Below are 13,419 nucleotides of genomic sequence, written 5' to 3'. Positions count from 1 at the left end.
ATCTGGGGCGGGTGGTGACCCAGGACTTTGGTGAGGGCAAAACCACTTGGGGCTGCCACTTCCAGTGGGGTGTGCCCAGAAACATCAGCAGCCCTCCCAACGAGGAAGGTGAGCATGGTCCAGGGGTGGGATAGGAAATCGCTGAGGACAACTGATGTCACAGTCTCTTGGCAAACAGGAATATTTAACATGACAAGGTACCTTCCCAGCAAAGTAGCTGACTGGTCTTGTAAAATGTAATATACAGATTCCATTAGGCAGATAAATGTTGATGGAAGCCTCTTTAACTACCCCGTGAGAAGGAAATCTAATATACCCTGGTTTTAGCCAGGGTATCAAGGTATCTTAATTTCATGCTAATCAGGAAATGGCTTTCTTTAGGAAGAGCTGTATGGAGGAAAAGATAAAAACACAGGCTTTGAAAAACATTTTAAGGCAGATTGCTGGCTTCCCGGGTTCAAGACTGTGGGTCTGTCATTTAAAAGCTATAGCCCTGGGCAAATGAGTTATCCCCTCTAAGGAGTCTCCTTGTAAAATGACAGTGTTTACTTGTAGGCTAGGTGAGGATTCTAAGAGACAGTTAAACTTAAGTATTTACACTCAGCCAGGAAGGGTAGAAAATGCTAAATAAATGGTGAAAGGTTTTGTCCTACCCTTCTCTACCAGGCTCTAAACTGCCAGGAGGGCTGAGCCCCTGGAGAGGAGGGCCTGGGTGCAGGAGGGAGAGAACCTGCTTCCATTCTTCCAGCTCAGTTTCAGCAGTGGCCTTTGTTCCTCTCCCTGGGACCACCCAGGCCAGAATCCTTACAACTTCATTCCTACCACCCAGACCCAGGAGTAGTAACAGTGCCCGGCTGTCACCCGTCCCCTGGGCCCACCATGCTGAACCACTGTCGGTGCCCTGAACCCCATCCGTACTTCGTCAATGCTTTCTTCAATCAAAACCTTTGGAAGGTGCCATCCATTTTCCATGTGCTTCCCTGGTGGCTCAGATGATAAACAGTCCACCTGTACTGCAGGAAACCCAGGTTGAATCCCTGGATTGAGAAGATCCCCTGCAGAAGGAAACGGCAACCCATTCCAGTATCCCATGGACAGAAGAGCCTGGCAAGCTGTAGTCTATGGGGTTGCAAAGAGTCGGACACAACTGAGTGACTTTCTCTCATACGTGTCTTAAAACGGGAGCATCTCCCGCAACGGTCCCACCAAAAGACAGCAGAGCTTACTTACCGAGAGCAGTGATGGAGACGAGAGTGCTGGCCCGGCGCTCCCCTGCGATCTGCCACTCGTTGTCCACGGCCCGCACCCATTCGGTCACGTGGCATTCGTACTGGCCCTCGTCTTCCTTCCTGGTGTTGAAGATGCTCAGGCTGAACGAGTTGGGCTGCACCTGCTCCATCTGGATGCCCCCAAAGCTGTTGCGCTCCCAGTAGGATGCGCCGGGCTGCACAGTGCCGTCTCGGTCCAGCCACACGATGTTGCTACGGCGGTTCTGCCGGTCCACCAGCTGCCAGATGACGGAGAAGCGGCTAAGTGGCCGGCCCGTCGTCCGGATGCTGCAGGTAAGGTGCAGATTGTCGCCCTCCAGGATGACGCTGGCGTTGCTGGCCACATCCACAAAGATGCTGCTCTCTGGGGAGAGGGAGAGAGTGCCACGCTGGGGCTTTCTGGGCTCCACTGTGCCCTCCCCACAGACATCACAGGAGAAAGGGTACAAATGTCACTCTATTCAGGTACAGGGGACCTGGGAGGATGCAAGCCCTCTGATGCTTGCTGCCACGAGCCCTGGCTGGCTCTGGGCTTTGCTGCCTTGGATTTTAGATCTGATAACCTTGGAGGGCCTTTGCTGGGTGCAAAGATAACATGTGGGACACTGAGGGCCTAAGACCCGAGACTGGATCAGAACCTAAGAAATATGTCATCAAACATTACCCTTAGGGCATAAAACAATTCATCAGGTCCAGTCAGCCCTCCATATCCATAGGTTCCACATAAATGGATTCAACCAACTGTGGATAGAAAAGATTCAAAAAAAAAAAAAAAAAAAATTCCAGAAAGTTCCAAAAAACGAAACTTGAATTTTGGCAAATTGGCAACTCTATATAGCATTTACATTGTATTAGGTATAAGTAGTCTAGAGATGATGAGTGTGGATTATATGTAAATCCAAAAAGCCACTTTGTATAAGGGACTTGAGCATTCTCAGATTTGGGGTGGTCTTGGAACCGATCCCCCTCAGAGTCTGATGGATGACTGGAATGTGTTCAGCAGGGTTAAGAATTTTTGACTTGGATTTTCAGTGAGTTAAATAGCTTGAAAATTCTACTTCACCTCATCTTCCCATCATTTAGGGCTACAGCAGTCAAATGAAAGCTGAACATTCATATATGTCATTTGAGTCTTTCAGGGCAATATTAGGAAGTAGGAAAAAAAAGTGACAGGAAGTATTTGGAGGACAACATGTGCTTTCTTTCTTGGTTGTGGGCAATAATGCAGCAGCAATGGCCTCATTTCACAGAGCAGGTGGTGAGCAACCTTTCAGGCTTCATCAACACAGAGGAACAGACTAAAGGCAGTAGCTCGCCTTCCCATGGCCATCCACCTAGCCCAGCGGTTCTGCTGCTCTCGACCTTGACTTTCTGCCAATCAAACTCCAGGATAAGGATTCTACTCCCTTTATTCCTTTGCTACTCACTTAGCTATCTGACCTCCTTCAATGGAATTATTTAAGCTCTACATGCCTTCTTCAATGGGATGGGTGGAGACAGTGTTATTTATATTGTGAATTTTTAAAAGATTATAAAGTAAATAAGCCAATGTCTATAAATCACCTAATACATAGGTTTTCAAAAACTGGCCATCATGATAATTAATTTTACTATTCCCATTAACTATTTGTTTTTCATAAAGACTTTGGGTATTTTAATCTATCTTGATTATGCATATATTATTTTGTATAATTATCTATAGAGCTCAAAAAGCAAGGTATAAAAAAACCAGAAAGTACCAGATTGATTCAGCTCCAATTTTCTGGGCACCATCCACATGAAACATATACAACAATTTTGAATCAATCAATCAATCTAATCCCAGATCAAGGGGCATACCCAATTACTGAGGGGAAAAGCATATCCACGACCATGCATTTGGAGTCTATCTTAGCCCTGTATTTTACCCACAGGCAGAAAGAGGCAAAGATAAGCACTGAGCCCGGGCATGGAGCTCTTGCTATAGTGAACGTGTCGGCCACCCATTCTGGATAAGCTTGTTTCACGTGAAAAAAGGTCTAGATAGACAGAGTGGGGAATAGGAATTTTCCCAGGAGCCACACCAAGATGATTCATGGTGATGACAGATCTCCTGAGTAGCTACATCTACAGCACTCATGTCTAAAAACTAGGATTTGGAGGCAGACAGACCAGGTTCCAGGCCCCAGTCTACTGCCCACTAACCCTGCAGTCTTGGGGCTCTTACTTAATCTACACAAGCTTTCATTTCTCATGTGCAAAATGGAAGTACTAATAGTCCTACTTCTAAAGGTCATGACACTGAGAGTATCAGATCGGGTAATTATTTTTCATCATTGTTAATAGTAACAATATTCCTCTTTAGATTAAAGACTCATTAATGACTCACTTCCAGTGCTATCAATTCAAAGCGAGAAATTAAAGAAGGGCAACTTTGGCATCAATGGAAAAAAAAAAGTCTCCTCTTGCCTTAAGCAGAAGAATGACTTACAGGGCATCACTCCCACCCCCTACTATCACCCTAATGGGCTTTTCTATAAGCCCTGGCTCATTTGTTACGAGGGCTGCTGTTTGGTAATCTGCTGTTTGAGCAAGCCTGAAAAAACCACGCAGTTATATGTGAAACTACAAAAAAAAAAAAAAAAATTCTGCAGCCCAGGCAAAAGCAAATACAGACACAAAGCTAACTGCCCATTAAGACTATTTACAAGCGTTTCCAGGCTTGAGAAAAAGGCAGCCAGCAATTTAAAACTCTCTGGATTAAATGAAAACCAGGACAGAACTAATGAGAATCTAAGTGCATGGTCACAACGAAATTCCAAATCAGGAGACTGATGGTGGAGCACAGGCTAAGCGCAGAGCAGTGGATCTGGCGTTAGAAGCAGATATTTCTAATGCGATGCAAGCTTGACCACTAAACGGAACCGGCTTAGCCACTTCCCTGTATGGTGCTCTGGTCTCTTCATTCAGAGGATGAACAGAATACTACTGGATTGGAGGGCCGGGAGTGGAGAAGGAGATGATATACGCAGAAGCAGTTTGGGCTCTTGGGAGTTAAAGCGCCATTAAAATCCAAGTTTTTACTATCACCATTACCGATGTGATTCACTGTGTTCTTTGGTAGACTTACCCAAGTGGCCTTGGGGCAGGATCTGGTGGTGCTGGGGGACTTTAACTACCCAGTTATCTGCTGGAAAAGCAATATAGCAGGCCACAGATCATCAAACAAGTTCTTGGAAGGGGATGGGGGAAATCGCTTAGTACAAAAAACAGAGGAAGGACACAGTGTGGCTGTCCTTCACTGGATCCTTACAGAACAATGAGGAATTAGTTGCAGATTTAAAAGTAGAGAGTCCGTGGTTAAGGCAAGCACAGACTGACAGGAAAATAGTAAAGAAGGGGCATCCAATTCAACAAATTCCATTCTACAAATATTCAGCAAGCATCTACCCTATGCAAAGCACCATGCTAGGCATTGCAGCGGGGAATAAGAAAGAAAAGAATTTCAAGACAATGAGATGTGTGTCAGAGAGCAATTTAAAAAAAAATAAGCACAAAAGAAAGCCATCCTATTGGTGAGAAAAGAAAAAAAGAGCGGCAAGACCCTTGTTGTCTGTTTTTTCTTCACACTTGAAACTGTATTAAAAATGTCAAAGTGTAAATAAAAATGTAAAGGGAATCATTACAGGCCTAAGAGAAAGAACAGTTTGAGCAGTGGAGAAAAAGGTTAAAGGTTAGTTTAAAAACTTCACCATCTTGTTTAAAATCAGAGCATTCTAAGGTTTCTCTTTTTACTAAAAATAGAACTATGAGAGAAATGAGATATTAATAAGGACATGCTGATACTATGAATGATTAAACCCAAGATAAGCAAACACAGGCAGTCCCCTAATCCCCCAGTCCTGACTGATACCCACCCAGACAATGCCAGCTACAAGCAGGCAGGGAGCCCACCTAAGCAACCCTGGAAATGAGCTAAGCTTTAAAAGCCTATGCTCCAGGATGATGTGAGAGGTCCCATCCACTGACTTTTAAAAACCCACTTCCAGAAGGGAAGAGACAATTAGGGAAATGCCAATCCCTACACCCTCAAACCCAGAAAGCAAATCTTTCCTAATAATGCTCTTTAGGATTTAAAATCCTCCCATAAAAGACCAACCCTCTTAAGTAAGTTTTCAAAGCAGGCACCCACCCATTTCTTCTGGGATTTAATTCCCACATGGGAGTGAACAGCTGTGCTGGAGTCCTGGTTGGTCTCCAAGCTGAGCTGGCACTGTTGGCGTTTATATAGAGCTGCCAGCATTCAGATCTGCCAGGCCCCTCGCCAGCCTGCAAACACACACCTGATGCTCTGCCTACAAGAGGGGGGAGGGGGCAGGGTGCTAAGTGTGGGCAGGTGAGCTGGAGAAAGGAGGGGGCTTTTCTCTGCCAGCTGCTTGAACCTGCCCTGCCCTCCCCCAGCTCTTCTCTTCTCCCCAGACTTCCCTGAGATGATGCTAGCTCCTGGACCAGACCAGTGGGAGGAGGGAAAGGAAGCGGCCCCTCCCTACACTTACTGATGGGGAGGACGATGATGGGTATGTTCTTGGGACGCTTGCTCTCCTTGTCGATGAATTCCCCGGTTACTGTTTTCTCCCTCTCCGTCACACGACAGTTGTATTTTCCGCTGTCCTCCTGGCGGAGGTGGTAGATCTTCAGCACAAAGACACTGTCGCTCTCCTTGGCCACTTGGAGCTCGCCCCTGGCTTCCCGATGGGTGAATTCACTGTTGAGGACTGGCACAGCGTTCGGCCCCATGCTGGCGATGAGTGAGCTGTTGAAGGCCCAGGAGACAGCGAAGTAACGGTCGGGAATGTTCTGCGCCTCCAGGATGCATCTGAACTCCATCGGCTCTCCCACCGTGTACAGCCGCTTCTCCGTCTCCAGCCGAACGGTGAACTCTTTGTCTGAGAAAACAAATAACAAGATGGATGCATTCTGGGTGACCAAGGGCCCCAGCGCTCCAAGCTGCATCAGCAAATTCCCACCGTCGCCACCCTCTCAACAAGCTGACTACTGGGAAGGCACTGCCACACCTGTCTTAAGAGAAAAACTCTTGACTATCTCAGAGGAAACTCAAAGGTAGCCAGACCCAAAAAGTTTAAGGGTCTTCTTAATCCCAAAGTGACGAAGCTCTGTCTGCAGCTTATAATGCCTTAGATTTCACTCCCAGAGATCAGCAAGCAATATCACTCCTAATTTCAATTTCACGGCAGATTACAAAGGTCCAACCTTGATCTATATACCCAGAACTCCGTCAAAGCATCAGGAGTACAAATATTTTCAGTAGATATTATAGACATTACCCTGCTAGACTTGTGAGATAAAATTACCCAGCGGCCCAGGTGCTGACCCCAATCTTAATAAATATTCTTTCTCTCAGTCTATTTATCTATCTGGAGAGAGAAAAAAAAATGTCTATTTTTCTCAGTCTATTTATGGAGAGAGAGAAAAATGTCTTCCACTCTCATGTGAATATTGCAAATAAAAAGACAATCCCTAACAAAATTGCATAGGAAAAGTGAAAACTAATGTCTTTTCACTAGTCCATCATCCACCGGATCAATCTCTAGAAAGATGGAGGGGGCAAGTACCTACTTCCACTGACAGCCACATGACCTCTAAAACAATCAATGAACTCAAGCACCCTTCAAAGAACCAGAGGCTTAATCGGGAATGGGGGGAGGGGGCAGGGCAATGATCAAAGAAGGGCTCACTGCCACTAACTGTCCTGCACACCATGTAATGGTGTGTCTGTCAACGCCATGAGACAATGATCACGTCTCATGGGCACCGGTGGCAGGGGACAAAGGAGTGAAGGGCAGGAGAAGCTTCTGGAAAGAGTCACAGAGCCTTGGGTAGGGGAGGCTGTAGCTTCAACCACTGCCCAAGTCCTTCTCCTCCCAGTTCCAGCTCTGTTCCTCTAAAGAGAACATGGAAGGGAGAATCTCATCACAGGGATGTTTGAATTCCTTGTAGAATCATAAGCTCCAATCTCAACTGTCTTCCTTACACTGGCGTTCCCACGTCTTTACCTCTATTATCAGGGCCTTTGCCTCATTCTTTTTTTTTTTTTTTGGCCACCCTGTGTCGCATGTGGGATCTTAGTTACCATGACCAGGGATCAAACCCTCGCCCCCTGTGTTGGAAGCACAGTCTTAACCATCGGACTACCAGGGAAATCCCACCTTGCCTTGTTCTTATCCCCTATCCCACGCACTATTCAAGCAGACGAGAATCCCATTTCCCTAAAAACACAGGAATCACAAGAGCACTTGCTTCCACATTACCCTTCTCGTTCTGTACCCACCCATTCCTCAGGCTCTCCATCTCCTCCCTTCCCACCGGAGCCCGTGTCTTGCCCCAAATACCTATCTTGTCCAGCGAATCAGCCTCTTCCTTTTATTACCCAAACTTGCTGACAAAGTGAACTAGACGCAATGACTCTAGGGTCTCACTTCCAAAGTGACACCTGTTGCCTCGGCTTTGCCTCCCAAAAGACCAACCTGAGAGATGTGGGTTTCACTCTGCCAGCCTCTGTCTAGACACACACACCCACATGGGACTGAACCCATGTCAGCTGCCAGACACTGGCTTTCTGGTCAACCACATTGCAGTAACTTATAACTCAACATCAATGATTTAAACAAACACACAAAAAAATCACCCCTTCCACATAAATGCCACCAAAGTCTTACGAACAGGTGCCCCAGACCTCAGACTTCCCACTTCCTCAGAGTCAGGCTGGTTGCAACTGTGGCAGTCTTCCTTAGATTCTTCTGATCTCATGGGATTCCCCCTCCTGGCATGGTGACGCCTTCACATTGCCAGGTTAAGATAAGATTCCTCCTTTCTGCCCAGCAATTTGCCCTTGTTCTTTCCTAGTCAATTAAACCTCCATACACTGATGTATGCTTTTTCCAATCCCCTCTCCCTCCTCAGCTCACTGAAATTTTGCTTCTGACCTTCTGCCACACTTCACTGACTGAGCAAATGTCTCCAGTGACACCCCCGCCCCCCAACCCATCACAGCGGAAGGCTTAGGTTTGAGCCTCTGGACCAGCTCTCCTACTTTGTGTCCATAACACTTTCCGCCCTGCTTCTTGCCAACTGGCCTGACCACTCTGTTTCTCTGTCACTGGGACTGGCTTCCTTGACCACCTCTCACTGCCACAGTTCTCCTGGGTCCTTTCCCAATTTCACCCCATGGGCTTCTCCTGGGGCCTCATCGGTCCCAAGTTCAACCTCAAACTGAGCTCCATGTCTGATGACATGCTGGCTGCTTCACACACAGAGCATCTCCATGAGCGTCTGCTTGCAGGATGGACTCCTTGACCAAAACTGACAAGAACAAGAGAAAAGCCAACCAGTGCTGCCACTGAAGGGGAAGCAGAGGCTTTCAAGTATCACTCGGCACATCACCTCATCCCTCCTTATCACAGTTCAAGGAATCACCCTGAGCCCCAGCCTCAGGGCTCCCAATAGTTGGGTTCCTCCTCCCTAGTCCTCTCCATTCTGTTTGCCCCTGGCACCCACTGCTCACTTGCCAGGTCAGTACCACTGACCCAGCTGTGGCCGCATCAGCCCTTCCCTCCCTGGTCTCCTGACTTCAGATCCAACCTGTCAGCTCAACCCTGTGGCCTCCATGGTTTTTCCTTTCTAAAACCCAGTCTGACAGTGCCACTGATGTGTTTACAAATCTCTATTCCCTCCAAGTGTCTACAGCAGTGGTTTTCAGACTTTGCTTGGGCAGAGGAGAGGGGGGTCTTCCTTTCCGCATACAATGTCTTTTATTGCCCAATATAGAAAACGTTTCGTTGAGGCAAGGAGGGGACACTGTAGGCCTCACATGCCTTCCTTCAGCACCCCCCACCATGGCGTCTACCCACGCACACCAACACGCACACACGTCCACCCACAAAGCGACTGCTCAGGCACCTCTATGGGGCTCTTAGGAGTCCAAGGAGAACAGCTTGAGAGATGCTTGGACCAGAGAGTCAAAGCCAAGCTCACATTACAGCAGATGGGGCTTCAGGCCATCTTTCCTATCTCCTATCTCTTATCTCTCACCACTCATATCTGGAACTCAACATCTGCCTACCCTTGATTCCTCTGTGCTTGCCAAACATGACAAATAATTCTGTACCTTTATGCTTCTCCTCCTGATGCATGCTCAAGCTTCAAGCCTCAACTCAAAGTCACCAAATGGGTTGGTTTTCCTGACTCTGCTTTAACGACCCCATCCAGGAAAAACACTGTTGTCAGAAGAATGATATTCACTGTGTCCCCAGGGCACCCCATCCACCACACCATCATCACACTCACTGCCCTCCACTCAGCCCCTGGCTTTCATATCTGCAGTTCCCTAAGGCAGGGACCAAGTGTTCTTCATCTCCGAGTCCCCGAGGCCTATCACCACACCTGCAGTGCTGCAGAGACTTACTAAATGTTGACTGAAATGAAGTAAGAGAAGGGCAACACTGGGGCTACAACCACTGAACCAGAACATCACTGGGACACGGAGTGAAGTCATCGACTTTTTGTTTTTTTTCCACCTAGTTTTCCCTTTGCTTAGTCTGGATACATTTGCTGGGGCAAATTCAAAAAAAAAAAAATCCTCATTCCAAATTGGCAAGATTAAAATAAAAGAAGATTAACTGATGCAACCTAATTTAAAAGCATTAAGACTCAAAATGTGGCCCAGACTTTTGAAGCTGCTCTTAAAACCAGCCAGGAAGGGAAGGGATAAATATGAAATAAAGCGCCTTCTGTGGATTTCTTAGTACCAGAAGTTTCAGAAGCCGCTAAATACTCTGGATCCTACAGAACAGATAAAGTGCTCCCAGTCCAGGAGCCTAACCCTCCTTGTAAAGTTCTAACATCCATTAGGTACCCAGAGAATCGCTTCTGCCCTGTTGGCTCTAGAGCTGTGCTTGACAAAGCGTAGACTGTCTACAGTGGAAGTGTACTGAAAACTCAGCTTCCCAGGTCCCACCCCGGAAGCCTGACTCAGGAATCTGTACTGCCCAAGCCTGGGTATCTGTGCTATTAGGTAAGTCAGAAGCACAGCCCCAGAATGACAGAACAAGTGAGGCAAGAGAGCTATGCAGAGACCAAGACCACCACCATTTAACTGGAGCAAATGGGGCAGGAGAGTCAAGAGACAGGTCCTGAAGAGAAGTCCCCCCGACAGCTTGTACTTCAGGCAGTCCAGCTCATCTCCCACAAACCACACCTCTGATCATCAGAACAAGGCAGCCCCTCATTAGAGGTGAGCAGTGATGCAAGGACCCTTGGGCACTTCCTGCATCTCCATGCCAGCACAACCATACCCTCCAACCAAAACCAGTGGACTGAGTGCCCACAGTACGCCTGCCCCCAGCCCAGCTGAAGCAGCCACCAACAGCTGTCAGGTCTAATCTGGAGCCCAGCTGGACTCAGGGGCTGGGAGAGCACAGTGAGAGAGGATCAGGGCTTGGGATACCTGGCCCCTAGGGACCCAGAGTCCTTGCAGAGTCGTCAAAGGAGTCTGCACCACCTCCCGCCAGACAGACTTACCGGTGGGCTGGACGTTGACCACGGTCCCCTCAGAACGCTTCCGGGTCATGGGGTACCACGAGCCGTCCGGGTCCTGGATCCACTCAGTGGCCTCGCAGTAGAACTCGCCCTGGTCGAAGGGCTGCAGGTGGAAGATGGTGAGGCGGAAGGTGGTGCTCCCCAGCTTGTCCAGGCGCACCTCCCCCAGGCTCTGCCTCTGCACATAGTCGCTGCTCGACTGCAGCACAAAGTTCCGGCTCAGGGCGATGACCTCTACCGGCTTCTCGCCGCCTCGCTGCCGGAGCCAGGCCACCGACAGGTGGCTGTGCTGCAGCGTCTCCGTGGATGTGTCACATGTGAGCTCCAGGCGGTCCTGCTCCACTTTGTGCAAAGTCTGGGGCACAGCGGTGGCCTGCAGGGTGTCCGGGATCACTGCAACACACGAACCGCCCCAAGCACGGTCATTAGGCCACAGATCTTACGCTTGAGGGGCTGAGTGCCAACCCACCCGGGCTTCCACAGTTCTGTGGGGCCACGGAGGACCCCGGGCAGCACAGAAACAGAATGACACTTCTGTCTGGATTTGGACTGCAACTGTTTGGCATTTAACGCTTCCTGTCTGGTATTTCAATAACACTTGGATAAAAAGTGGGTTGGGAGCAGAGGGATAAATTGGGAATTTGGGATTAACAAAGACACACCACTATAAATAAAACAGAAAACAACAAGGGCTTACTGTGTAGCACAGGGAACTATATTCAATATCTTATAATAACCTATAACAGAAAGCAATCTGAAAAAGTACATATATATTTATATGTGTGTGTGTAACTGAATCACTCTGCTGTACACCTGAAATATTGTAAATCAGCTAAATTAAAAAATTCTATTAAAAAATTGATAAAATAATGTTTGCAGACACTGCATGTCATTTTACACAATAAATGAACTCACTGAAAATAACATGTCAAAGAAATTTTATGTCAGGTGAAATAAGACTTTGTTGTTCAAAGTGAAATTGCTTTCAGAAACTTTAACTTGGCTACTGACTCATCTTCAAACAAAAAGAGTTCCTGGAAGTTGGAATGTCACATTTTCTATACAACTTGCTCATTTTCTCCTTTCTAGCCACTCCACGCCCATGTTCCCCCAACTCACGTCAGCAATGCAGTACTCTAGAAAAGCTATTTCTTCTTTTTTTTTTTTTTTTAAAAAAAGGGTTGTGGCAGAGAGAAACAGCAGGGTCCTCAATTTTTTAGTAGGTTTAATTTTCATATAACTCATGTGTCAACATGTGCTCGTGGGCTGGAAGGAAGCCATGAAATGGGGATGAGTCAGGCAAGCGATAAGATTACCTCTGTGGTCACCTGGTCAGCATTTTACCCTGGAGACTAAACATCATCCTCTTCTCTGATTTGAAGGGTGGAAATTTTGATTTCATTTTTATTATCATAATTAAGCCTGGAAGTTATGACTTGGACAGAAAAACAGAATGGCCTTGATATTTCTGACCCTTCACATTGGGAAACTGTGGCCCAGAGCCAACCACACGGAAATCTCCCTCCCCGGCCCTCCCTCTTCCAGCTCCCTCCCTCATCTGGGGAGCACAGGGGTAAAAGGAGACTGGTGCACCAAGAGCTGGCGCACAATTCCTTACTCTGACACCAAAGGACACACAGACCCACTCCAGGTCTGAGCAGAGTCCTGCAGCCACACTTGCTTCCTGACACAGCAGCATCCCCAGTGGCTCAGAGGCGCCATCTAAAGGCCCATCATTTCCTGGAGGTTTGGCCTCTTCCTGCAGATGACACATGCTTCATCTTCCTCATCGGTTCTTCAGCTTACCAACCACAAATGTCCTTGCCTTATATTTTTATATCCCCTTTCATCAGTTAGAGAGGGTCAGTTAACCTCCTCTTAAGTTCTTAACATCTGCATTAGATCTTCTTCTTTAAGTTGCAGCTTCAACATTCTATTTACAAGTGAACACATAAAACTTGCTTCACCTATGCTACTTGGTGACCTCTAAAATATTTGGGGAGCTTTGGATTCTTCTTTTAAAGTCAAATGCTATGTTATGTGCTCAGTTGTATCCGACTCTTTGCAGCCCTGTGGTCTGTAGCCTGCCAGGCTCCTCTGCCAATAGAATTTTCCAGGCACGAGTACTGGAGTGTGTTGCCATTTCCTACTCCTGGGGTTCTTCCCAACCCAGGGATTGAACCTATGTCTCTTGCGTCTCCTGCATTGGTAGGCGGATTCTTTACCACTAGCGCCACCTCGGAAGCCCTAAAGTGAAAGCGAAAGTGAAGACGCTCCGTCGTGTCCGACTCTTTGCGACCCCGTGGACTGTAGCCTACAGGCTCCTCCATCCATGGGATTTTCCAGGCAAGAATACTGGAGTGGGGTGCCATTTCCTTCTCCAGGGGATCTTCCCAACCCAGGGATCGAACCCAGGTCTCCCGCATTGCGGGAAGACGCTTTAACCTCTGAGCCACCAGGAAGCCCTCAAAAGTCAAATAAAACTGTACTATAAAAGAACTGACTTAGTGTTATGGACTGAATGTTTACACTCTCCCCCATCCCCCAAATTCCTGTG

General features: G+C 47.4%; 1 protein-coding gene across 1 annotated transcript in view; it reads right to left on the bottom strand.

Annotated features, from left to right (window-relative positions):
* IGSF3 (immunoglobulin superfamily member 3) overlaps positions 1-13,419 on the bottom strand; it is a 130,082-nt gene that overhangs the window by 49,467 nt on the left and 67,196 nt on the right. Inside the window, 4 exon segments of the mRNA XM_070367428.1 lie at positions 1,231-1,632; positions 4,378-4,437; positions 5,804-6,193; positions 10,845-11,255. Of these exon segments, the coding sequence (XP_070223529.1) occupies positions 1,231-1,632; positions 4,378-4,437; positions 5,804-6,193; positions 10,845-11,255 (1,263 nt within the window).

Source organism: Bos mutus, chromosome 3 (assembly GCF_027580195.1).
Source record: "Bos mutus isolate GX-2022 chromosome 3, NWIPB_WYAK_1.1, whole genome shotgun sequence".
Lineage (NCBI taxonomy): Eukaryota > Metazoa > Chordata > Mammalia > Artiodactyla > Bovidae > Bos > Bos mutus.
Note: the sequence above shows the minus strand (reverse complement) of the source record. Positions and strands in the feature narration are given on the sequence as shown.